Source organism: Aquarana catesbeiana, linkage group LG04, assembly GCF_042186555.1.
Source record: "Aquarana catesbeiana isolate 2022-GZ linkage group LG04, ASM4218655v1, whole genome shotgun sequence".
NCBI lineage: Eukaryota > Metazoa > Chordata > Amphibia > Anura > Ranidae > Aquarana > Aquarana catesbeiana.
In genome coordinates, this window is record NC_133327.1 from 195,044,000 (window position 1) to 195,071,990 (window position 27,991).

At 41.5% G+C, this 27,991-nt stretch overlaps 1 protein-coding gene across 1 annotated transcript in view; it reads left to right on the forward strand.

The window, feature by feature from the left end:
• The first annotated feature begins 13,299 nt into the window (after positions 1 to 13,299).
• LOC141141213 (extracellular calcium-sensing receptor-like) overlaps positions 13,300 to 27,991 on the forward strand; it is a 36,042-nt gene continuing 21,350 nt past the window's right edge. Inside the window, exons 1-4 of the mRNA XM_073628899.1 lie at positions 13,300 to 13,324; positions 15,219 to 15,583; positions 19,914 to 20,711; positions 24,542 to 24,772. Coding sequence (XP_073485000.1) covers positions 13,300 to 13,324; positions 15,219 to 15,583; positions 19,914 to 20,711; positions 24,542 to 24,772 — 1,419 coding nt within the window. The remainder of the gene's footprint in view (positions 13,325 to 15,218; positions 15,584 to 19,913; positions 20,712 to 24,541; positions 24,773 to 27,991) is intronic.

Genomic DNA, 27,991 nt, shown 5'->3' on the forward strand with positions numbered 1-27,991 from the left:
ATTTTAATTAGTATGCCTGTGAGGTGGCCGATGGCAGAAGAAGTTGATTATATAGTGTGGAGATTAGTTTCTTAGGGTCCTCACTGAGGATCACACCTGCCAGGGTACCTGACTCCAAAATAGGAACTGAAGCGCCGAATTGGGACTGGAGGGCATGGCGGACCTGGAGAAAGTGAAAGAACATATGGTTGGGGAGGTTGAACTCTTCCTTGAGGGCTTGAAATGTCTCCTGCACCCCCAGCAATGATTTGGGATAGGTATATGATTCTCCCGATTACCCACAACTTATGATCGGGGATAGTCATCAATTCAGGTAGTTGAGGGTTATCCCGAATCGGCGTGTGGGCATGTAGGGGGGCAGCCCCGGTGATGGTTTGAGGCTATATAGTACAATGCTAGATCGGGGAGGGCTGTGCCCCCTAAATGTACAGGGCGTTTTAGAGTCAGCCATGACAGCTTATGCCGGGAGGAGCCCCACACGAACGTGTTAAGGATAGATTCCATAGATCTGAATATGTGGGCAGGAATGTATATAGGGGAGTGCCAGAATAAATACAGCAATTTGGGTAGAAGAATCATTTTAACTAAGTTAATGCGACCCATGATTCCAAGAGGGAGTCTGGACCAGACTTGGGTTTTATTTTTAAGAAGATTGTAGATCGGTTCTATATTAAGGGTTGCGTATTCGGTGAGGGAGCGTGAGCACTGTATGCCTAAATATTTGAAATTGCTAGTCCTCACCAATGGGAGGGCCACCTCTTCAGCCGTGGGGACAGAAAGGTCTATGGGGAGGATCTGAGACTTGGCCCAGTTAATTTGCAGCCCCCAAAAGGTGCCGAACCACTGGATCAGGTGTAATGCCGCTATCAAGGAGGGACCTGCATCCTCTAGATATAAGAGCATATCATCTGCATAGAGGCTGAGTACCTCAGTCACCTGCCCCAAACGGAGGCCCTTGATGTCGGGATATGCCCTAATGGCGATAGCCAGAGGCTCTACGGCTAACGCGTATAACAAAGGGGATATGGAGCATCCCTGATGGGTGCCGCGGGTCAGGGGAAAAGTATGGGCATTCCCCAGGCTTTGTTTGCATCTGTTTGTAGCCCTCCAAAGCCGCTTACTGCGATAGCCAGCTTTAAATGAAGGCGGTGGTGAGTTTTTTTAGATCACCTTGGTGTGTTTATTGGTCCAGAAACACACCAGCACCTTTGCAGCCATAGTGCTATTAGCTGGGTGTTTGGTGTGCTTCTGTACCTTTAAGAAGGGATGGGCTGCCCTTCAGTCCACCTGCTAGCATTTATCCATTAGAATACATGTGCCTCCACTGTGGGGACACTCATATTTTAGTGTTAGGACCACAGATATCAGGGTGCCTTGACGAGACTCTGTGGCTTACGCATGCATTTGCAAATGCGTGCGAACTAAACCCCTGTTTTTAACACGTACTGTTAGACGGGTTAATTTGGTTGTCTGCGAGCTGGTAGTAAGTAGGCTTTGGTTTTTCCCTGGGCATTCCCCAGGCTTTGTTTGCATCTGATTGTAGCCCTCCAAAGCCGCTTACTGCGATAGCCAGCTTTAAATTAAGGCGGTGGCGAGTTTTTTGAGATCACCTTGGTGTGTTTATTGGTCCAGAAATGCACCAGCACCTTTGTAGCCATAGTGCTATTTGCTGGGTGTTTGGTGTGCTTCTGTACCTTTAAGAAGGGATGGGCTGCCCTTCAGTCCACCTGCTAGCATTTATCCATTAGAATGCATGTGCCTCCACTGTGGGGACACTCATATTTTAGTGTTAGGACCACAGATATCAGGGTGCCTTGACGAGGCTCTGTGGCTTACGTATGCATTTGCAAATGCGTGCGGACTAAACCCCTGTTTTTAACGCGTACTGTTAGACAGGTTAATTTGGTTGTCTGCCAAAAAGGCTTTGGTTTTTCCCTGGGCATTCCCCAGGCTTTGTTTGATAAGTATCGGATGTCTTGCCGTTGACCTGGATCCGGGGCGGTGGGAGCCTGGTAAAGGAGTTGGAGCCACCTGATGAATTTGGGACCAAAGCCAAGTTTGAATTTGGGATCAATCCCACAGGTAGCCCCACTATACCGGATCAAATTCCTTAGCGGCATCCAGACTAACCACCACCCTGGACCCAACATTGTAGTGTGGCTTGAAGATTCATCTCCTGATGAATCTCCTGAGGTTAAATGCTGTATTTTTGTTGGGCATAAAGCCAGTCTGGTCGCATGGATAAGGCTCAGTATCACTTTATTGAATCTTAGGGCAAGAATTTTAGCTAATATTTTAATGTCTAGTTGTAATAGGGAGATGGGGCAATATGATTCAGGGTATAGGGGGTCCTTACCTGGTTTCGGGATGAGAACAATAAGTGCTTCACCCATGGAGCGTGGGAGGATGCCTGAATCAAAAATATGGGAATATAGGGCCTGCAACTTGGGGAGAAGAACCTCTTGAAATTGGGAATAAAACTCCAGGGGTAGACCATCTGAAACAGGAGCCTTTGAGGCAGGTAAACTCGCCATCGTTTCCAGTATACATTCCTCGGTTATGGGCGCTTCTAAAAGCTCTATTTGGGGTTCAGTAAGGGAAGGAAAATCTATACTCTGCAGGAAGGAACACAGTTCTTTCTGGGAGTAGTTGGTCTTTGAGGTGTACAGGTCAGAATAGAATCGCCTGAATTATCCAAGTGGGCCATGTATGCTAGTAGTTTCCCAGCCCATTCGCCATACTCAAATGTTTTTTGTTTGCTAAAGAATATGCCTCTTTTGGCTTTTTTGAAGTGTAGATGGTCTGTGAGCCTAGATTGTAAGCGGAGTTGGGCACAATTAGAGGGCGAGGGGAGAGCCAAGCCGTTCCTCGGCCTGCTGCAGGATTATTTTAGAGGAGGCCTTGTGTCTGTTCACCCTTATAGAAGGGATTGAACAGGCATGTAGTTTGAATGCTTCCCACACCAACCCAACTGAAGCCGATCCCACATTGGAGAAGAAGTAGTGGGTCCATTCACGCTGTATGGCCTCCAAGTCCGCGAGGACCGTGAGCCAGAATGCGTTTAGTCTCCATATGCAAGTCAGAGGGGTGGAGGGCAGGCAGAGGGTGATCCAATAGGGTGAATGATCTGATAAGACCCTGGCCCCGAACCCCGCTTCAAGGAGGTCCATGACCAGGGTAGGGGAGATCAAAATCATGTCTATGCAGGACATAGCGGCCTGTGAGGGGGTGAAGCAGGAGAACGCAGTTGTGGTGGGGTGTTTGAGTCTCCAGGTGTCTGTTATGGCGAACTCCAAAAGGAATCTCCCGAATTTAGTCAGTGTAGACTGGGTAGGTGTTGTATTAGTCAGGCGAAATCTGTCGAGGAGGGGGTCTATGACCATATTGAAGTCCCCTATCCATATGGCAGGCACTGCAGGATGGTGAGCCATAAAAGCTAGGCCTTCTTTAAGGGCAGCAAATTGGAATGGCGGGCAAATATAAAAGGCTAGGATTAACACCTCAAGCCCCCCAATGATGGCATGTAGGAACAGAAACCTGCCCTGCTGATCTGACCGCAGATTGTAGAGTTGAAATTGGACAGTTTTGGCAATAATAATAGCAACCCCTCTTGAGTTGTTAGTGTATGGGGCTTGATAGATCCATCCCACCCAGGGCTTCTTAAGTGCCAGTTGCATTTGGCCCGTTATGTGGGTCTCTACGAGAACGGATATGTCCGCTCACAGTTATTTAAGGTGGGAGAGGACGGCAAGCCGCTTGGGTTTGGCCCTCAGCCCTCTAACATTCCATGTGACTAACTTAAGATATGCCACATTGTCAGTGAGAGTATTTGAGCATGCAGCCAGATCAGAGGGGGTAATCTACTCCCACACCCACACCAGCCCAGAAAAGCCATAAAGCGTTTGTGGCAGACCTGCAGGGAGCCATACTAGGAGGGGGTTAGAGCGAGCATAATACATTGCAAACAGCAGTATATAAGTTGCAGCAGTGAGCATGTCAGATACCTTAACAACAAAAAAGAAAAAAGAAAAACAAAAGAACGTAAACTTTGCCAGCTCTGGACCAGCGTGGCATAACAAACTTGTAACAGTCCTCCACGGCCATGGGGGCTGCTGCTGGCCAGGGAAACAGTTCTTGGGGGGACAACGAGGTGCACCATTGTCGGCAGGAGGGAGGAAAACAAGAAAAAACATACAAATGAGATGGAAGTTCTGGTGCAAACCCGACTGTCCCTGGGGACGAATAAAAGTTATCAGAAGTGCACTGCAGTGCTACAAAGTCCAGAATCTGGGCATTTGGGGAGGTGCAAATATCTTGTTCCTATGTGGCTGAATACGGGTAACTTGTAGGGGCATTATATGGTAGTTGAGGGATCCAGAGTGACGGCATGCAGGGTGCGTGGCAGGTTGAGAAAGAGGGATATGAGCTACATGCGATTATCGCCAGGGGTAATATAGCCAAGATGGAGGAGGGGGGGAGGGTGAACATGAAGTAGGTCACGACCGACTCACGGCTTATGAGGGTGTCAGCAGAGGCGAAGGTCTCGGGATCCCGGCTCCGAGTTATGCATCTGCGGAAAAATGGATCTGGAGAGTCAAGACGGTGCAGCTGCTTCCCGTCTCTCCAGCCATGTCATGACCACAGAGGGTCCTCAAAAAAGTGAGCCTTTCCATCCCGGATCACTCTAATTCATGCTGGAAACAGCATAGCGTAGGGGAGATGGTGGTTGCGTAGTTGACGCTTGGCTTCTGAAAATTGTGCCCGCTTCTTCTGGACCTCGGCGGAAAAGTCTGGGTACATCGCAATATGTGTGTTGCCAAATGGGATGTTGCCATTTTCACGGGTGAGACGTAAAATTGCATCACGATCCCGGTAGTTCAGGAACTTTGCGATGAAGGTTCGCAGGGGAGCTCCAGGCGGTGGGGGTCTCGCAGCCAGCCGGTGCGCCCATTCCACAACAAACATGGATGAGAACACCTCTCTGCTATAGTTAGTAATAAGGAGATTCTCCAAGAATGTAGGGGGATCCGATCCCTCCGCTCTCTCCGGCAGTCCCACAAAACGAAGGTTACAGCGGCGGAGTCTGTTCTCCATGTCGTCCTGTTTACTGAGGATGACATTTAGTTGGTACTGGAGTCTTTCAGTGGTGACCTGCAGTGGAGAGATGTCATCCTCCGCCTGGCCAATCCTGCGCTCCGTTTCGGTCACCCTCTCCCGCAGTTTATGTATATCCTGTCGGAATAGGGAAATATCAACCTTGACCTCCTCGATTTTAGAGGAAAAGTCTGGGTACACTGCAATATGTGTGTTGCCAAACGGGATGTTGCCCTTTTCACGGGTGAGAAGTAAAATTGCATCACGATCCCAGTAGTTCAGGAACTTTGCGATGAAGGTTTGCAGGGGAGCTCCAGGGGGTGGGGGTCTCACAGCCAGCTGGTGTGCCCGTTCCACAACAAACATGGATGAGAACAGACAAGCTGTCTCCCTCTGCCAGGGTCGTCTGGCAGAGGGAGACAGCTTCAAGAATGCGTGCAGTATCTCCTGAGAGCGGGGCCTCCTCTGCGGCCGAGGATGCGGCGCCATCTTCCGCCGCCGAGTCCCGCTCCTCGTAGCGATATCTGTCAAGCTTAGCCAGCGCTCCCGGGGCTCGTTTTGGCGGCAACATGAGCACGAGGGGTTTGCTACTCAATGGGGATGTTGTATGCCAAGTGAAATGGTAATTTAGTCCCAGAGGATCGGTTTAAAGGATGTTAGGTAGCCGGAGCTTTTACTCTGCACTCCTCACGCCATGCAGCTTCAGGCCACACCCCCACATACTCTGTATCATTAATAAACAAATTGAACAGCATTGATCCTAAGTCAGAACCTTGGGGAACACCACTCACAATTTTTGAGTCATTTATAGAATTAGTCATTTATCACTACTCTCTGGACCATTCATGTAACCAGTTTCTTATTCATGTACATTCAGACTCATTAACTCCAACAGACCTTATTTTATAGTTTAAACATTTATGAGTTACAGTCTCAAATACCTTAGCAAAATCTAAATAAACTATGCCCACTGGACTTCCACCATCCAATTTCTGATTTACTTCCTCATAGAAAGATAACAGGTTCGTTTGACAAGAATCCATGCTGGTTGTCACTTATTATACCTTTATCACAGACACATTTCTTGTAGAGTCCCTTACCATTTCCCCAAATACATTACATACTATTGATGTTAGATTTATTGGTCTGTAGTTTCCTGATAGACATCGCAATCCTTTTTTGCAAATTGGTACCACATTTTCTCTAAACCAATCAGTTCCAGTCGGTAAGGTGTCTTTAAAAATCAGTAAAAGTAACTTGGCTATAGCTGAACTCAGTTCCCTAGGAACCCATGGATGTAAGCCATCTGGACTTGGTGATTTGTTTACATTAGGTTTCTCTAGTCTCTTTCTTACCTATTTTTCAGTCAACCACAGAGGTACCTTTGGTGAAACAAAATTTATATTACTGCTAGGACCATCAAGCCCTCTTTTTCATCTGTAAACACTGAAGAGAAGAGAAAAATTAAAATATCTGCATTTAGCCTTTCATTTGTAGCCAGCTTCCCACATTGCTTCATTGTGGGGCCTATCTGTTCTTGCACAACCTTTTTTACTATTTTTATATTTTAAAAAAATGGGATTTGTTTTACTTGCTGTAGCAGTGTCTTTCCCATATTCTATTTTTAACTGCCCTGATTGCTTTCTTTTTACATTCCTTTTTTCTTTGTACTTTTTTTTTTTTTTTTTACATCAGAATTTAACGGCATACATTTTAATTTTGTTCTTTTATGTATACTACCCAATGTAATACAATGACTAACTAACTTGTTTAATTCATCTTTAAAACATTGCCACTTGCCTTGTGTTATCTTTTTTCATCTGTAAACACTGGAGAGAAAAGAAAAATTTAAATATCTGCATTTAGCCTTTCATTTGTAGCCAGCTTCCCACATTACTTCATTGTGGGGCCTATCTGTTCTTGCACAACCTTTTTTACTATTTTTATATTTTAAAAAAATGGGATTTGTTTTACTTGCTGTAGCAGTGTCTTTCCCATATTCTATTTTTAACTGCCCTGATTGCTTTCTTTTTACATTCCTTTTTTCTTTGTACTTTTTTTTTTTTTTTTACATCAGAATTTAACGGCATACATTTTAATTTTGTTCTTTTATGTATACTACCCAATGTAATACAATGACTAACTAACTTGTTTAATTCATCTTTAAAACATTGCCACTTGCCTTGTGTTATCTTTTTTCATCTGTAAACACTGGAGAGAAAAGAAAAATTTAAATATCTGCATTTAGCCTTTCATTTGTAGCCAGCTTCCCACATTACTTCATTGTGGGGCCTATCTGTTCTTGCACAACCTTTTTTACTATTTTTATATTTTAAAAAAATGGGATTTGTTTTACTTGCTGTAGCAATGTCTTTCCCATATTCTATTTTAACTGCCCTGATTGCTTTCTTTTTACATTCCTTTTTTCTTTGTTCTTTTTTTTTTTTTTTACATTAGAATTTAACGGCATACATTTTATTTTGTTCTTTTACGTATACTACCCAATGTAATACAATGACTAACTAACTTGTTCAATTCATCTTTAAAATGTTCCCACTTGCCTTGTGTTATCTTTGTTGCAAATATTTGGCCCTATTGAGTGTCGTGCAATAAGGACCGCAGCTTATTGAAGTTAGCTTTATCATCATGATGAAATCATATTTTTTTACATGTTTATGTTCCTTATAATATACGTATACTTTATGCTGTATCTTTAAACAAGTCCAAAATTGTCTTAGATTCTGTTTAATGTAAATTAATCCCTCCGGTGGCATGTTTGTACTCGCATTTCACACATAATCGGGACTGACAAGCTAAAGTCATGTCACTGTCTGCATCCATATCGGAAACATCCCACAGGACCTGACAGCAAACTTCCTAGACAATTAAACCTGAAGAGACAAGTGATCTGGAGGGTATAAGTAAGAGCTAAGAGGGTCTCTTCTAAACTGCATCAAGATGCTGTGCTATGTGCTGCACTTGCTGCTTTTTCAGGTATGCATCTGCGAAATAACTTTTCCCTCTTGTAGACTAGCTATGAGTGTAATACCAGGAATATTCAAAAGAGGAGATGTGCTCATTGGAGGGGTATTCCCCATCAAACGAACTAAAAGCTTTACAAACGCCATGTTTACCGATAATCCATCCACCCAAGTATGTGATGACAGGTGAGTACTAAAAGACTATGTACATTTTCACTGTATAGCTGTCCCACATGCATAACATATCACTGTATAGCTGTCCCACATGCAATACCTATCACTGTATAGCTGTCCCACATGCAATACCTATCACTGTATAGCTGTCCCACATGCAATACCTATCACTGTATAGCTGTCCCACATACAATGCCTATCACTGTATAGCTGTCCTACATACAATACCTATCACTGTATAGCTGTCCTACATAGTTACATAGTTACATAGTAGGTGAGGTTGAAAAAAGACACAAGTCCATCAAGTCCAACCTATGTGTGTGATTATGTGTCAGTATTTCATTACATATCCCTGTATGTTGCGGTCATTCAGGTGATTATCTAATAGTTTCTTGAAGCTTTCAATGCTCCCGCTGAGACCACCGCCTGTAGAAGGGAATTCCACATCCTTGCCGCTCTTACAGTAAAGAACCCTCTACGTAGTTTAAGGTTAAACCTCTTTTCTTCTAATTGTAATGAGTGGCCACGAGTCTTATTAAACTCTCTTCTGCGAAAAAGGTTTATCCCTATTGTGGGGTCACCAGTACAGTATTTGTATATTGAAATCATATCCCCTCTCAAGCGTCTCTTCTCCAGAGAGAATAAGTTCAGCGCTCGCAACCTTTCCTCATAACTAAGATCCTCCAGACCCTTTATTAGCTTTGTTGCCCTTCTTTGTACTCGCTCCATTTCCAGTACATCCCTCCTGAGGACTGGTGCACAGAACTGGACAGCATACTCCAGGTGCGGCCGGACCAGAGTCTTGTAGAGCGGGAGAATTATCGTTTTATCTCTGGAGTTGATCCCCCTATTGATGCATGCCAATATTCTGTTTGCTTTATTAGCAGCAGCTTGGCATTGCATGCCATTGCTGAGCCTATCATCTACTAGGACCCCCAGGTCCTTTTCCATCCTAGATTCCCCCAGAGGTTCTCCCCCCAGTGTATAGATTGCATTCATATTTTTGCCAGCCAAATGCATTATTTTACATTTTTCTACATTGAACCTCATTTGCCATGTAGTCGCCCACCCCATTAATTTGTTCAGGTCTTTTTGCAAGGTTTCCACATCCTGCGGAGAAGTTATTGCCCTGCTTAGCTTAGTATCGCCTGCAAATACAGAGATTGAACTGTTTATCCCATCCTTTAGGTCGTTTATAAACAAATTAAATAGGATTGGTCCCAGCACAGAACCCTGGGGAACCCCACTACCCACCCCTGACCATTCTGAGTACTCCCCATTTATCACCACCCTCTGAACACGCCCTTGTAGCCAGTTTTCAATCCATGTACTCACCCTATGGTCCATGCCAACGGACCTTATTTTGTACAGTAAACGTTTATGGGGAACTGTGTCAAATGCTTTTGCAAAATCCAGATACACCACGTCTACGGGCCTTCCTTTATCTAGATGGCAACTCACCTCCTCATAGAAGGTTAATAGATTGGTTTGGCAAGAACGATTCTTCATGAATCCATGCTGATTACTGCTAATGATATCATTCTTATTACTAAAATCTTGTATATAGTCCCTTATCATCCCCTCCAAGAGTTTACATACTATTGATGTTAGGCTAACTGGTCTGTAATTCCCAGGGATGTTTTTTGGGCCCTTTTTAAATATTGGTGCTACATTGGCTTTTCTCCAATCAGCTGGTACCATTCCAGTCAATAGACTGTCTGTAAAAATTAGGAACAACGGTCTGGCAATCACCTGACTGAGTTCCCTAAGTACCCTCGGATGCAAGCCATCTGGTCCCGGTGATTTATTAATGTTAAGTTTCTCAAGTCTAATTTTAATTCCGTCCTCTGTTAACCATGTAGGTACAATACATACAATACCTATCAATGTATAGCTGTCCCACATGCAATACCCATCATTTTAGCTCTCACATCTGTTTACATCCCATGGACCAGAGCACTTTTTTTACATTTTAGCTATTGACCTATTGATTGAAATATCATTAATATCTTTACCTACCAGAGCAAAATGCTACACACATTATTTTTTTTTTTTTTATGGCAGACATGGCTTTCTTTTGGTGGAATTATTTTATTTTCTAATAAATTAAGGGCAAATAAAGGTAATACAAAAAAAATGCATGTCTCTCAGTTTTAAAGTGACTAGTATTTTTTGTGTATGTAAAGTGATACTAAAGTCTCATTTTTTTTTCTTTAAAAATAACAAACATGTTTTACTTACCTGCTAGGTGCAGTGGTTTTGCTCAGAGCAGCCCCGTTCCTCCGCGTGCTTTGGGGGCATCCGTGCTGAGCTGCAGCCCTGTGTGTCCATTCAGACACGGAGCCACGGTTTGGCCCCTCTATCTCCTCATTGGCTGACTGACTTTCACAGCAGCGGGAGCAAATTGCGCCACTGCCGTGTCTCAGCCAATCAGGAGGAAGAGTCCCGGATGACTGAGGCACTCGTGCACATCACTGGATCGAGATGGGCTCAGGTAAGTATTAGGGGGGCTGAGGAGGACTGCTACACACAGAAGGTTTTTTCATCTTCATGCATAGAATGCATGAAGATAAAAAAAAAAAACTTCTGCCTTTACAACCTCTTTAAAGTAAATATTTTATTCCTAATATTTTATTTCTACCACAAGAATTTAATTACATTTCTGGTAAACAAACAAAATGTTACAAAAAGTTTCCTAATTTTAAGTCTCCATTCACATCTTTTTGGTGCACATTCACCTGCATTAACATGCATTGCAATATAACAGTCCATTCATTTGAATGGGCTTACTAACACACCACAAAACGGATGTTATCTGCACCGCTGGCATCAGTTTCAATCCCTGTACTCATTAAAAGTTACTGGCATCGAGTTGTGCCCTTTTTAGTTTTTGTAGGATAACTATTTCTATGGAAAATATATTTTCTAAAAGGGAAAGCATGCAAAATGAAAATGGAGACATAAAGTAGTTATTCCTATATTTTTTTTTATGACATATTAGGTTTTTTGTGAGATGTCAAGAAGGAACCCCCTGCTGGAGGTTCAGGATTTGTTAGACTTCACCACTTTTTCTCCCTAGTCATTAGGTAGTTGTGCCATGCTGACACATGAATCAGAAAGCTGGCTGGCTCTGAGATGTTCCTTACCTCTCTGTAAACTTTATTTTAATAACATATATCATGTTCATGCATGTCCTCAGTGGTCCATACAGTCCACAGTCTACCCACCTTTGCAAGCTCACAGCATACCAACTGGCAATATGAGAAAACTACAATACAGTAAGAAGAGGAACTCAGGAATCATGATATACTCACTTGTTACCTGTATTTCTAAGTCCAAAACATGTCCCCTGAAGCTTGCCACAAGGAACCCCTTCAAAAGGTTAGAGATGACAAAGCTGCCGAGTCAAAAAGCATACATGTATAGAGTTAATAAAATTGTTATATTTTTACAAGTATCGTTGATACTTAGGCCTCATGCACATTGGATGTTGTAATAACATTATAAAAAATGCCAGTAGCTTTGCAGTGAGTTTTTCAAAGTTTTTCAATGTTTTTGCAATTTTTTAGTGTTTTTTTAGTGTTTCATTTTTATTTTTTTAATGGATCAAAAACGTTAAAAAATGTTTTTGCACGTATATCAGTGTTTTTTGTCGTTAGAGCATTTTTACAGCTGAAAAATGCCTCTCAGAACCCACTACTTGTGGGTTTTTTTACATCCAAAAAACGCCCCAGCCAAAAACAATTGATAACAGCCTATGTGTGCGTGGACACATAGGTTATCATGCTGGAGAGTTTATTGACTGTAGAAAAAAACATCTGAAGCCAAAAACAGCAGCTGTAAAAACGTCCCTAAACGTCCAGTGTGCGTGAGGCGTTAAGTTTATGCTTGGGACTTGGAACATGCAATACAGTATGTAACGAGCCCCTTTGCTCGCTCAGTTCCACTCTCCCGACACTCCTCTGCAGCTATAGAATCAGATTGCAACGTCTGATGGTTCGGTCGTCCGATGCTCCGGGACTAGAACTACAGCTCTGTGCCGTTCTAGTCCAGTTGTGATAGCTCAGAACAAACACCAGGCAGGCTGTATGTAAGTTCAAACAGGACTCTCTTTTATTGGAAAATACAGGCTTTTATACACTAAAAGTGGAGGTGCAGACCTCCTGCTTATATTACTCTAACAATACAGCTGTAACCTAATTAACCTAATTAACATGAGCTAATTAACTTATCCCTTTAGGCAGCCTAGATGACTCAGACATGACTTTTAGGCCAGACTGGCCGTCTTGTAGTTCAGAAAATCCAATCAACATTATCACAATCAACATAGACTCTTCTTCACACAATAGCAGAGTTAATTAACACAAATAACAATGGGGATCTAATGACTCTTAGATCCCATAGTAGACTTATTTACAATACACATTTTAGCAGACAATAGACAGACAGGTGTTGGAATTTACATCAGCATCTCCTAACAGTATCTGTCCCAGCATTATGAATCAGCCACTATTCCAATATGGAAAATCCAGGGTCCCCAGACATACAGCTCACAAAGAGCACCGTTCCCCCAAATGCAAGGGCCCCCGATCGATCGGCAAGAGGCTAGCATACAGTCCCCTCCAAAAGTCTCTTTCCCGGCTAGGTCTGTCACACAGTATAAATGTTTTATACCTTAGTTGGCTATTGCTGACATTTCCAGGACAAAATTTTCTAAGACCATATCTTCCAAAGTGGAGGACATTTTACAGTCCTGGGTTATTATATTATATTCCTTTCATCTGCCTTTCACTCAGTCTCCCTCAAATTTCTTACTGTATGTTAAACCAATTTTTACCACAAACACTTCGGTGTGGGTAATGTTATTCCAAGTACCTCTTGATAGGCATTTATTATCCAGGTGAACCTGAATAATAAACCTAATTGTTAACACAAAATGGTAAAGAGCCGTTCATGAATCTTCTAAGTGGATGTAACAAATTGAAAACGTGTGGTCAGTGATGAGATGACAACTGAAGTATGTGCTCACAGAGCCCTTACCTTAAAAGGCATGAGTAAAAGCCTTAATGATCATGGTAAGTGGATGGTAGTTTAAGACCAGCGGTTTCATCCGGAAGATAGGCCCCACATCTGTCATCTATCTTCCGGATGAAACTGCTGGTCTTAAACTACCATCCACTTACCATGATCATTAAGGCTTTTACCCATGCCTTTTAAGGTAAGGGCTCTGTGAGCACATACTTCAGTTGTCATCTCATCACTGACCACACGTTTTCAATTTGTTACATCCACTGAGAAGATTCATGAACAGCTCTTTACCATTTTGTGGACTTATTATATATTTTTTCCTACCACTCATCACGATTTAGGCACGATCATCTCGTTCACTGTATTCCATATTTAATTTTTTGATACACATTATAATTATGTTCTCTTTGATTGTTTTCTAACACTTTTTATTAAGAGCCTTTATTTAGCCATCCAGCACTGTGACTTTATTCACCTTCATTAATTTTTTGATCAACACATTTTTAAAGGAATTTTATATTTCCATTTTTTGATGCACTTATTTATGATCATATAGTGATTATTTCATTGATTGCTTATTTATGGTTTTGCGCGAAATCATTTTGTACATGCACTTTACTGGTTGATTTGTGAACACCACTAGATTTTGCAGCACTTCCTCATTTTGTTATTCTTTAGTAGCGCAGAGGTTCTTTTATTGTAATTGTTAACACCATAATGGGTCTAAGTTCAAATGCTTGTTGCTTGGCATTAGCATAATTTTACTTTCTCATTTATGTCAAACAGCTAAATGCCCTCTGCTATCTCCAACTTAAATTATTCACCATACATGTCCTGCCCCTATGTATGATACCATTAAAATGCTAGGCCATAGTTGACTTTTTTGTATTCTGTTCTTGTAAGTCCATCTGATTAACTGAGTGTAATTTTAAATGACAAAAACACACTAAGCTACAAAGTTCTCCCTAGCTTGGTTCCTTCATACATTTACTTTCACTAAGTTCTAAGTATGCTCAAAAGTCCAACTGCTACTTTTCTCGTAACCTTCCCCTTTCCTCTACAACACACACTTGGTTCAAGGCTTCTCACATGCTTCTTCCTTTTTCTGGAGTTCCCTTTATTAAGATGTTTGCTGCCACCCAATGACCCATCAAACCTTTAAATGCATCCCTAAAACTTACCTTTACAGGTAAGCATGTAATCTGGTCTAATATATTCGCTTTTTCTAATATTATGTGCCAAAACACTAATGGTTGATTTACTAAGTAGAGAGACTATGGGGCTGATTTACTACAACTGGAGAGTGCAAATTCTGGTGCAGCTGTGCATGGTACCCAATCAGCTTCTAACTTCAGCTTGTTCAATTAAGCTTTGACAAAAGAAAACCTGGAAGCGGATTGGTTTCTATGCAGAGCTGCACCGAATTTTGCATTCCCCAGCTTTAGTAAATCAACCCCAACACTCTTAGATTAGTAAATAAGAAGTAGCTGTGTCCACATTGAACACCCAGTCAAGTCTACTAGAGAAATTAAAACAACGCATTTTTTCTTTCACATTTGGATGACTGAAATGAACACAACTTCACTTTATTTACTAAACTCTGTGGCTATTCATTTTGCAAAGTGAACAGTCTCTGCTTCTATAATAAATAAACTCTTTACTATAACTTTTTGTATGACCTACTCAGTTAATTATTTCTACCATTCATTCTTCTAGATTCTACGCTTTTATGACAATGTTCCTCTCTCTTTTTGTATCTTGTTTCTGTCATATATGCTTTGCTACACAACTGTATGTATTTTTAGTTTACCACCTACAGTACATTCATTATTTACAATATACACTTTGCACACCAGAAAGAGGGCTAGAGGTATACCATCACATTTATCAATAATAGTAACAATACTAGTTATATCTGAATTATATGTCTTGTTATGTTAGTAACAGTAATAGTTATACCTGAATTATATGCCACCGTCATCATAATCAGAAAGCCTTCTATCAGTTTTGATTTTAGGAGCTTCCGTTGGCTTCGGGCAATGATCTTTACGGTCCAAGAAATTAATAATAATCCATACCTCCTTCCTAATACAACACTTGGCTATGCAATCTATGACACCTGTGACAACGTGGCCGAAACAGTGAAAGAGATGTTTGAGCTGATTTCTGGACCGTCAAATGAAGCAAGAGATATTCCAAACTACCAATGTCAAAAGAACTCTATGTTAACTGCTGTTATTGGTGAATCAGCCTCTGTGATATCAATAGCAATGGCAAGAATTTTGGGCACATATCATTATCCACAGGTGTTTTATTAGTGTGTCTGCTGGTGTAACATAGCTCATGATAACTAATTTATTTTATGATGGAAAAACCATATATTTTTTTATATCATAAATATAAACACTAACAACGCCAATAGCCTTCCTTTACACTTGGAAAAGTCTTCTCTACAGAATTAATTGGACATGAGGCATTATAATGTCTTCCCAAATTAAAGTGGTTGTAAACCTCAGAGATGAAATATTAACAAAGCATATCGCTCTATAGCAGGCGTCGGAAACCTACGGCCCGCTGCCCGCACCCGACCCACCGCCTGCAGCCGCTAAATGTCCAGCCCATCAGTGCACGTGATGAATTCACGCGCACCTGGCCCACGGACATTTTAAGTAAGAGCAGAGTGGAGCAGCGAGCAAGAAGCTGAATGAGAACACGGGAGAGACACACAGCAACGCTGATAAGACAGTGGGTGCTTCCGGCATTAACTTTCCAGGTGATTGATTGCTAGGTGGACCTAGCAACCAATCACCAGCTTGTTAATATGAAAAATTAACTCCGGAAACTGCCGCTGTGTTATCAGCGCTGCTGTGTGTCTCTCCCATGTTCTCATTCAGCTTCCTGCTCCTGGCCCGCTCTGCCCCTCTCTCTGCATGGGGCAAGGTAGGAAAGGGTAGAGCTGCGGGAGGAAGGGGGGCTGTGTAATATGCAGAGTATGTGTGTGTGTGTGTGGGGGGGGCTGTGTAATATGCAGGGGGGGTGTGTAATGTAAAGGGGTCCAGATTATATGTATAATATATATATATATATATATATATATATATATATATTTAATTATATACTTACTGTTCTGTTATTAATATTTAAAAGTAAATGTTATTCAAAGTTTCTTGTATTTTGTTGATTATTATTATCATCATACAGCAGGATAGGGATCAGGCACTGCTATAAAGTGAAAAACATCTTAATGTGCAGCAAGGCAGTTTTCAGTTTATAACGCCAGCATTAGTGGCTGGGTGTCCTAAGGAAAGGGTCCGGAGACATGCTGGAGCTGCATGAGAGCAATGGAGAGGGTGAGTGTAAGTTGAACAAACTAATCGCTGCAGGGAAGGTGGGGGGTTGGGAAACTCTGCAGTGATGCCAGAGCTTCAAGGGAGTGAACTTGCATGCTCCCTCAGGGTGAACTGGCTTTGTATTAGTGAAGCACCTTAAAGTTAGGTAAACCTGTACTGTTATTATTACTATGTTAGGATTATTATTATCTTCATTTATTAGCAGGTGAATGTGGCCCTCCATGCATTCACATACATTGAATCTGGCCCTTAAGTGGAAAAATGTTGCTGACCCCTGTTCTATAGTGTACTTGTCTCAATTAAAACACCGTCATTTCTGTCTGCTGCTTTGTTCCTCTGCTATCAGCATGAATTACTTCTGACCAGTTTTCCTGACACCAAGAGAAAAAAGGTGACATGGGAGGGAGCTACAGCTGATTGACAGCTTCAGCTCTTTTCCTGTGTGCTTTAAAAAAGAGTGTGTCCCTTCCCTCCAATCAGCTCTCAGACCTCTCCTCAATGTGTGCTCTACAGTGTGTAAGTTCATCTCTCTGCCCCCTTTGTTTTCTAAACTCTCAGACAAACTTTATAATTCAGCACTTTGAACAGATGAGCTCCACCTATAGCATAACTCTAGCTTTAACCTCCCTGGCGGTATGATTATGTCGGATTTTAGGTGCTGAAAGCGGTACAATTATTTTGCATGGAAATTTGGCGTTTTATATTGTAGGCCTGTAATTCTTAACAAAAACACACTTATATCTGTTCAAACAAGAGTCTAGTAGATATCCTGGGTATGATGAAGTTTGAAAGACAAAATCATAAATTATAATATAATAAATAAATAATAAAAAAAAAATATATAATAATAATAAAATTAATTTCCCCACAATTCACTATCGCTCAATTCTGCAAGTGTTTTAATTTATTATCGCTGTTTTCTAGCTGGTCTAAAGCCACTTTTGACGTAAAGGGACACTTTTTGGTTGCTCTGGACAATCTCAAGTTTCCAGGCAAAAAGAACAGTATATATAAAATAAAACTGCATGCAGGGCATTGGACAAAGCATTGGGGACAAAAAGGATTTGAAATGATTTCATACAGTACTGTAATCTGTAAGATTACAGTACTGTATGTCTTATGATTTTTACATTTTTAAATTTGCTGACAGGCTCCGCCCCCGTGCGTCACGACACTCGCGGGGAACGGAGCCTGGCACAGAGAGGCTTCCGCTTCGGGAGGAGGACAGAGCCCACGGACACCGCGGGGGGACATCGCAGGATCCTGGGGACAAGGTAAGTATACCGCACCAGGATCCTGCAATGCAATCCCGAGTGTGGCTCGGGGTTACCGCTAATGGTGCTGAAATTTAACTCCGAGCCACACTCGGAATACCATCAGGGAGGCTACAGGACTTTATGCTGATTTACGTACCAAAAAACACTAATTTCACACAAACCAAAATCCCACTAGAGAGATGATTTATTAAGGCTAGAGAAAAGGAATTGGGCACAGAATTGAAGTGGTTGTCCACAACAACTAGCCTGGGTTGTTGTTTAGTTTTTCCATAAATTAAAAGCGTATTCTTATTCTCCAAAAATAATCTGTACGCATTCACTACTTATTGGTAGTCCTACCATTAGATGTGGTGGCTGCCGTTTTCTTTTTCTAATCTATTTCTTATGAAATTGTTACTTTTGTTTTTCTGCTTCCTTGTAACATAATCAGTGAGTCCCAGAACCACCCCTTACACGCTCATCTCTATTTGTTTGAAATGAACAGTGCACGTTTGTTGTGGTCATATGCACTGCTCTATGCACACCACAAGTCCCATAGTCTATCTCTGGAGCGAGCAAGAGAGAATGGCTACATTCAACATGCAGTGGGACCATGGAGAATGAACCACCCTCTAACAGGAATTCGGGTCACAGCAGCAAAAATGAATACATTTAAAGGTTTGGAGGAGACTGAGAACAATAGAAGGTACTTTATTGGCTTTAAAAAAAAAAAAGCCTGGAAAGCATCGCACCAGCAATTAGCAAATCACTGATGCCATGCAGGTCTCCTGCAGACTGTCAGTGTATGATGTCTGCCCATACCTTGTACAGGCAGGCAGTTTCACACACTGACAGGAAGAATTAATGAACTATCACAGCACTCAACAACACTGTGGTAGTTCATTGAGAACTACAAGCTGACAGCCGCAATGAACATTTGCCACGTGGTGGTTACAGCACTTTTCATTTTGAGAACTTATTTTATACACCCCCGATGAAGCTCTTTCCTAGAGTGAAACATGTAGGGTACTTTGCTTTTCTTAGTGAGTTTGGGTGCACTATCACATTTAGATATGCTATTTTGGTTGGTGGGGAGGGATTTTATTTCCAAGTTGCTCTCATATATCTTAGTTATCAGTTGCCAGGAGTCAGTCAGTATTTTATTGCAGTCAGGAAGCTTTTTACGTCCAGGAAGAATGGAAGTAATAGATTGAATTTAGGAGCATAGAGTAGGGTGATTTCTATCAGTTGATTAGAAGAACCCCTATGCTTCCTTTTTGTACTTCCTTTAGTTGTTTACTGCAGTACAGACACTAAGAGGAGAGCGTTCAATGGTAAATTGAGGTAGAGCGCTATCTTTCAGTTTACCCCTTCCTATAAGTTAAAAAACACATATCAAACAAATCTGCTTTAATAAAGTCCTAAACATTTTTAGGCGTCGTCCCTAGGTTTCTTGGTGCATGGGCAAGCGCACCCTATGAGAGTTGAAAGGCTGTCAGTAGTTGTAGAGTAGTCTATTCATTTCCAGAACTCTGTGAATGAATGACGTGGCCGGGCGGAGCCCTGCACGGCCAGGTTTTCTTTAGATTGTGGCATCGGGCGGGGGACTTGCTGCCAAAACGGGAGATGGGGGGGGGGGGGGGGGTCCAGGGGCCGGTACATTTGTAACATGTTACATATTACACCCTGAATATGGGAGTAACATGTAACATGTTACAAAAGGTGAACTAATCCTTTAAAAAACATATTAATGTATTATTTTTCGTGTCACTTTACACATTATTCTCTACTATGGGAAATTCCAATTTTGAGCTTCTTTGCTCTTCTTCAGTTTTAATGAATCTGTCCCAGTGTTTGGTGATTTTTAGCCACAAGCCATAATGACACCAAGTCCAAATTTTATTTACAGTAAATCTAATTATTATAATACCTATACCACACTTAGCGACATTGAATTTAGGTTATTAAGCTTGTCAAGTTACTTCATTTATATCTGCTTGTAATTACCTGAGTTGTTTTTTTTTTCTAAGGTGAGTTATTTTTCCTCTATCAATATCTTAAGTAACAAGCAGGAGTTTCCTTCGTTTTTCCGGACCATACCAAGTGATACCTTTCAAACCACCGCTTTGGCTGCCATGGTGAAACACTTTGGTTGGACTTGGGTGGGCACTTTAGCTGAAGACAATGACTATGGACATCTGGGAGTGCAGCTTTTCACTGAACAGATTGTACGGCTTGGTGTCTGCATCGCATTTTCAGAGATAATTCCTCTAGCTTACTCCAAAACAAAATATGAACAGATTGCTTCCACAATAAAACGTTCCTCAGCGAAAGTTATAATTGTGGTTTCTGGAGACACCAACTTGATACCATTAATTTGGGAAGTAGCCAAACAGAACATTAGTGGCAGGACATGGATAGCAAGTGAAGGCTGGAGCACATCTGCTTTTGTGTTATCAAAAGATCAAAGTAATTTTTTTATGGGTACTCTTGGACTTGCAATACCCACAGGAAGAATCTCAGGTCTGAAAGAGTTTCTCTTTAAGGTGAATCCACTACGGGAACCTGAAGATCCTATAATAAAGTTGTTCTGGGAAAACACGTTCAGGTGTTCCTGGCCTAATCGTTCTCAATCCCTGGACAATACAAACATCTGTACTGGCAATGAGGACTTGTCATCTGTGAATAACACATATACAGATGTGTCGCAACTAAGGATCACGTGTAATGTTTACCATGCTGTATATGCCATCGCCAATGCTCTCCAAAGCCTAATTTACTGTAGAAATGAACCATGCACAGAAGTACACGACATAGAGCCCTGGCAGGTAATGTCCACTTCAGAGTTCAAATCCAGGTTGGGTTAAAGAGTGGAGAGAGATTAGAACCCCTGTCAGATTTTTATTGCTGTCTGTGCCCCCATTAGTGAGATTCACCCTCTCTATTTGTGCTTTTACCATTATCATTGAAAGTGAAAGTAAAGGAAATACCAACAATTTGGGATGTCCCCAGAAAAGTAATACAGTGGAAATCTTGCAATGGGGACACTGGTTTTGGTGACCTGGGGGACCCAAAACGATTCCCTAATTTGCAGGATTTCCTCTCACTTCTTGTTTTGGCTATGGAAAGTGAAGGGAAATCTCCGCAATGAATCACAGATGGGAAAAAAATAAACTGGTAGGTGTTATGACCCTCCCTTACTCTATCCAAAATTAAAAAAAATGTTTTGGCCATAGTTCTACTTTAAGTACCAACAGGTGCTTTCATCATGTATTATATATATATATATATATATATATATATATATATATATATATATATATATATACTGTATGTTTCCTCTGGGAGAACAGTGATGTGTTTATGGCATGCTTCCTTCCGTGAACATGTATGACTGCACAGCACCTAGTCACAACCAGCCCAGAGGTGTGAGGCTGGCTATGTGAGCATTTACCATTAAGAAAAGAAAACCCTGAACTATGCCTATAAATGCCCTCCACATCAGAGCAGTCCCACTGATTCATCTGCCCAGATCCTCTCCCTAGTGCCTGGAAATGTAGAATTTTAAGATGAAGCTAATGACATCACAAACAATAAAAACAATACATTCTCACAACTAAGACAATACTTTCAGAAATTGTACAGTAGTCTTCATGTGCATGGGAAAATTGATCTAGGACTTTTTAATTGGAGTCTGGAGTTCAACTTTAAAGAGCAAGGTAAATAAAAATAAACAAAACACATGATGTCTAGCAAATGATTAGCTATAGAAAGGGGAGTTCACTTTATTCACTAACATATACAAATATGACAAGTAGCTAACACTGATGTGTGGCCAGGGCTGTAATCCAAAATTCAATTTTAACTTCAAAGTCCAGGAATCATAATTTTTGCATACTTACATTGGGCCAGCTTGGCTCGATGTAAGTATCCATATCTGATACACAGAGGGCTGCTGGGATGTTGTAAATCACTTTAGTAGTCAGCACTACATATAGTGAGAGCCTTGATCTTATGGACCCTTTGGGAATGCTCTCCCCTCTGCACACTAACCACATGGATTGCTTCCTTGGTGTCAACACCATTCATAGAATGCCTTGTATAAAGCATTTTCTGAATGAACAAGGTTAAGAGGAAGGAAGGTGAATTCAGGATTTTCACCTCGTCCAAACAGAGAATACCTTGTATTTATATCCGAATATTGGATGTAAATACATATATTGATGCAAGCTGGACCAATGTAAGTATGCAAAAGACGAAAATTCCTGGAGTTCAGCTTTAAGAACATGATACTATCAGTTTATGTGCCATAGTTAACAATATAGCAACTCTTAATTTGTCTAATGAACGATAGTTTATGACTGGCTGGCATACTGCACACCTTTCTATGACATTCTGTTATGTTCCTGGTGTTCATAAATTAGATACTTGTGGTATTTGAAATGGTTTAATGTTCCTTATGGCTAAGGGTCTTGATGTGGATGGGGAAATCACTTCCGCTGAGCTATTGTATTCAGCTGGCAGTGAGCCTTCTGTGACGGCGGAATACAATAATACGGTTTTTCCAGCTATAGCCGGTGACATTGATCATTTGGGAAAAACCCGATAGGCTGGTTGTACATACAGTGGGGACGGAAAGTATTCAGACTCTTTGTTATATTGCAGCCATTTGCTAAAATCATTTAAGTTATTTTTTTTCCCTTATTAATGTAGCACCCCATATTGACAAAAAAACACAGAATTGTTGACATTTTTGCAGATTTATTAAAAAAAGAAAAACTGAAAAACATGGTCCTAAGTATTCAGACCCTTTGCTGTGACACTCATATATTTAACTCATGTGCTGTCCATTTCTTCTGATCATCCTTGAGATGGTTCTACACCTTTATTTGAGTCCAGCTGTGTTTGATTATACTGATTGGACTTGATTAGGAAAGCCCCACACCTGTCTATATAAGACCTTACAGCTCACAGTGCATGTCAGAGCAAATGAGAATCATGAAGTCAAAGGAACTGCTTGAAGAGCTCAGAGACAGAATTGTGGCAAGGCACAAATCTGGCCAAGGTTACAAAAAAAAATTCTGCTGCACTTAAGGTTCCTAAGAGCACAGTGGCCTCCATAATCCTTAAATGGAAGACGTTTGGGACGACCAAAACCCTTCCTAGAGCTGGCTGTCCGGCCAAACTGAGCTATCGGGGGAGAAGAGCCTTGGTGAGAGAGGTAAAGAAGAACCCAAAGATCAATGTGGCTGAGCTCCAGAGATGCAGTCGGGAGATGGGAGAAAGTTGTAGAAAGTCAACCATCACTACAGCCCTCCACCAGTCGGGGCTTTATGGCAGAGTGGCCCAACGGAAGCCACTCCTCAGTGAAAGACACATGAAAGCTCGCATGGAGTTTGCTAAAAAACACCTGAAGGACTCCAAGATGGTGAGAAATAAGATTCTCTGGTCTGATGAAACCAAGATAGAACTTTTTGGCCTTAATTCTAAGCGGTATGTGTGGAGAAAATCAGGCACTGCTCATCACCTGTCCAATACAGACCCAACAGTGAAGCATGGTGGTGGCAGCATCATGCTGTGGGGGTGTTTTTCAGCTGCAGGGACAGTGCGACTGGTTGCAATCAAGGGAAAGATGAATGCGGCCAAGTACAGGGATATCCTGGATGAAAACCTTCTCCAGAGTACTCAGGACCTCAGACTGGGCGAAGGTTTACCTTCCAACAAGACAATGACCCTAAGCACACAGCTAAAATAACGAAGGAGTGGCTTCACAACAACTCCGTGACTGTTCTTGAATGGCCCAGCCAGAGCCCTGACTTAAACCCAATTGAGCATCTCTGGAGAGACCTAAAAATGGCTGTCCAACATTTACCATCCAACCTTACAGAACTGGAGAGGATCTGCAAGGAGGAGTGGCAGAGTATCCCCAGATCCAGGTGTGAAAAACTTGTTGCATCTTTCCCAAAAAGACTCATGGCTGTATTAGATCAAAAGGGTGCTTCTACTAAATACTGAGCAAAGGGTCTGAATACTTAGGACCATGTGATATTTCAGTATTTCTTTTTTTAATAAATCTGCAAAAATGTCAACAATTCTGTGTTTTTCTGTCAATATGGGGTGCTGTGTGTACATTAATGAGGAAAAAATGAACTTAAATGATTTTAGCAAATGGCTGCAATATAACAAAGAGTGAAAAATTTAAGGGGGTCTGAATACTTTCCGTCCCCACTGTAAGTAGATTGACTTGTGTATAACCGGCTATCCCATACATAGATCAAAATTTGGCCGTTTCCTGCTGAACTGCATGAATTTCGATCCATGTATGACCAGTTTAAGACTTCCTAGGCTATAAAGTAATCTCCAGAACCAGAGGATGCAAAGGCCATAACCGTGCATTGCAAGAACAATTTTGTAACTTTTCAAGTGCCCTTACATTTAATCTAAAATACTGTGATAAGAGATGTATAAATATGACAATAATTCAAATCATTGATATTATCTCTTCATTCATATGGTCTGCATTCTATACTAACTGTATTTCATATTTAAATAAAAAGCACATGCATCATTTTATGTATCACTTATCATTGTGAGCAATTGTAAAGTTTGCATAACATTTTTAGCAGTATTGATCTCATAATTTCATTCCAAATTACAGTTAGTAAGAGCATTAAAAAGAGTGAATTTCACAGACCACAGTGGAAATCTACATTACTTTGACCAGAACGGGGATCCAATGCCAATGTATGATGTGTTAAACTGGCAGATGGGAAATGATGGCCTGCTCCAGTATAAGAAGGTGGGGAGCTACAGCGGCAGTACACCAGACAGGCAGCAACTACTGATGGATGAACTTGAAACCACTTTATGGAATGGAGACAAGTCACAGGTTAGTGCTAAATAATACAAAGGATACTCATCCCTAGTCTAGCTAGTCATAGTTTTAAAATAATGTAAATCAAAATGGCACTATTTGTTAAATAAGGATAGAAAACTTCTAGCAGATGCAGAATGACAACATATTCTGTTTGCTCTTTGGACATTTTTGCTTTTATACTTAAAGCAGTATTAAATCCAAAAGCAAACATTTATTATATTGCATCTTACAATTCCATGTGATGGCTGCATTCGTTTTTTTTTAGGCTTGATTTCTTTTATTTTCACCTGGTGGTCCTGCCATTAAGTCTGTTGTTCTACAAAAGAACAAGCTGATCTGCAGATATAGCAGTTACCGGGATGAGACAAACCATTTACCACTCACAGGGGTGCTTACAGTGGTCAGCCTTTATTTATTTATGTAAAACCTTTATCCCAAAAGGAAGAAAACGGTTTGTTGCAGCTACTTATGGTGTTAGCAGTAGAATGGCTTCAATCTGTTAGTGTATCTAAATCTGCTAGTACAGCTAACACTCCCCTCCCCCCAGACTGACAAGGCTGCTGTCCAAGGGTGAGCCCTGTGCTCCTTTATATAGAGTGAGGGCACTCTAATACAGGAGGTGTGTTACTGGCCAAATCACTAGGTGGAAAGAGAGGGGGGAAAGGCTAAAAAAAGAAAACGAATACAGCCACCACATCTAATGATTGGAATATACAGTATATGAACCCCTTGGAATTATATCATTCACTACCAGGGGTTCAATCAGAGATACCAATCATGACATCCTGTCAATATTAGAAATCCACATATGTCCTGCAAGACAGAAAAAAAGAGTTTATGGGATTTTGTAGGGTGTATCACCTGTCAAAGAATCAACATACATCAAATGTATTAAAATCCAAAGTTTATTAATACAACTTAACCAGACAACAGGTTGGTCGCATTAAAATACAAAGACAATAAAAAAAGTCTCTGTGAACACAACCCCACCGGTACAGACCCATCCACAACATAAGAATAAGGCACATTTGTCTACTCTGGAAACAGCCATAGATATGGCCTCCCAGATGTATAACAATCATATACATTGTGGGGTTGATTTACTAAAACTGGAAAGTGCAAAATCTGGTGCAGCCCTGCATAACAACCAGTCAGCTTCCTTTTTTTATTTTAGAGTTAAAGTTTTAAGTTAGAAGCTGATTGGCTACCATGCACCCAATTTTGCACTCTCCAGTATTAGTAAATCAACTCCAGAGTGTTACAAAATGGTTGAAAGGGTAGGCTGTGGAAGAGTTTTTAGGTTTTTGCAACTCAAAAATAAAAAACCTGATTTAACTCAACTATCCCTGTTAAATGAACGAATTACCATAGTTCGCTGTACATTCCAAATAGCAATTGTTTATTAGTATCAAATTAGTGTTAAAATTAGTGTCAAAAATCTGCAACAAAAACGACATACAAACAAAAACTTATATTCAGATAAAACACAATGACCACCTCCTAAAGATGTGTGGATCAAACAACAAGGCAATAGTCAAAATTACATAGATTAAACTGTGCCTTCTCGCTCACATGGATCATGTGGGGGGGCAAATATATGTGTGTAGACGTGAAACCATAGTGTATGGCAGTAAGTTCTGAAAAGGAGATGCGTGCATCATGGATCCTGTGTTTAAAAGGATTAACCACTTCGCGCCCGCGCTATAGCCGAAAGACGGCTGCAACGCGGACTCTAATTGCCGGGAGGCCGTCCCTGGACGTCCTCCTGTTTACTTCCGCGATGCGTGCTCCCGCGGGCGCGCATCGGGGAAGTTCTGTGCTGGCCGTGTCCCTTGGACACAGCCAGTCACAGATCACTGAAAACGGCCAATCATAGCAGCCGTTTTCAGCGCGATCAGAGGTGTCATAAACATATGAGATCATCTCTCATCCTTGGCTCTCCCTCCTCACACAGAGACAGCGTGTGAGGAGGGAGAGAGAACCGCTGCAGCGGTGAGTAAAAAAAAAAAAAAAAAACTAAAACAAGTGACGTCAGTGCCATCTGTCCCCACTGCCATCTGTCCCCATTGCCATCTGTCCCCATTGCCACGTATAAGTGCCATCTGTCATCAGTGCCATCTGTCATCAGTGCCTCCTGTCAGTGTCACATGCCATCTGTCATCAGTGCCACCTGTCAGTGTCATGAGCCATCTGTTATCAGTGTCATGTGTCATCAGTGCCACGTATCAGTGGCATCTGTCATCAGTGTTACGTGTCATCAGTGCCATGTATTAGTGCCATCTGTCATCAGTGCCACGCACTAGTGCCATCTGTCATCAGTGCCACATATTAGTGCCATCTGTCATCAGTGTCACGTGTCATCAATGCCACGTATTAGTGCCATCTGTCAGTGCCACATATTAGTGCCATCGGTCATCAATGCCATGTATTAGTGTCATCTGTCATCAGTAACACATATTAGTGCCATCTGTCATCAGTGCCACATCAGTGTCATCAGTGCCATCTGTCATCAGTGCCACCTGTCAGTGTCATGAGCCATCTGTTATCAGTGTCATGTGTCATCAGTGCCACGTATCAGTGGCATCTGTCATCAGTGTCACGTGTCATCAGTGCCATCTGTCATCATTGCCACATATTAGTGCCATCTGTCATCAGTGCCACATATTAGTGCCATCTGTCATCAGTGTCACGTGTCATCAGTGCCACGTATTAGTGCAATCTGTCAGTGCCACATATTAGTGCCATCTGTCATCAGTAACACATATTAGTGCCATCTGTCATCAGTAACACATATTAGTGCCATCTGTCATCAGTGCCACATCAGTGTCATCAGTGCCACGTATCAGTGCCATCTGTCATCAGTGCCACATCAGTGTCAGTGCCACGTATCAGTGCCATCTGTCGTCAGTGTCACGTGTCATTGTCCTGGTGCTCCAGGGCCTTCAAAAGTGTAATAGGTAGTCAACAAGTTAGATGTGTCATTTATGCTCCTAGAACACCTGATGGTGCTCCCTGCATGTTGGGCCTCTCTATGTGGCCTGACTGTGAAAAAGTCCCACACATGTGGTATCGTAATACTCAGGAGGAGTAGCAGAATGTATTTTGGGGTGTTATTTGTGGTATATACATGCCATGTGAGAGAAATAACCTATTACGATGACAATTTTGTGGGGAAAAGAAAAAAAAATCTTCATTTTGCAAAGAATTGTGGGAAAAAACAACAACATCAAA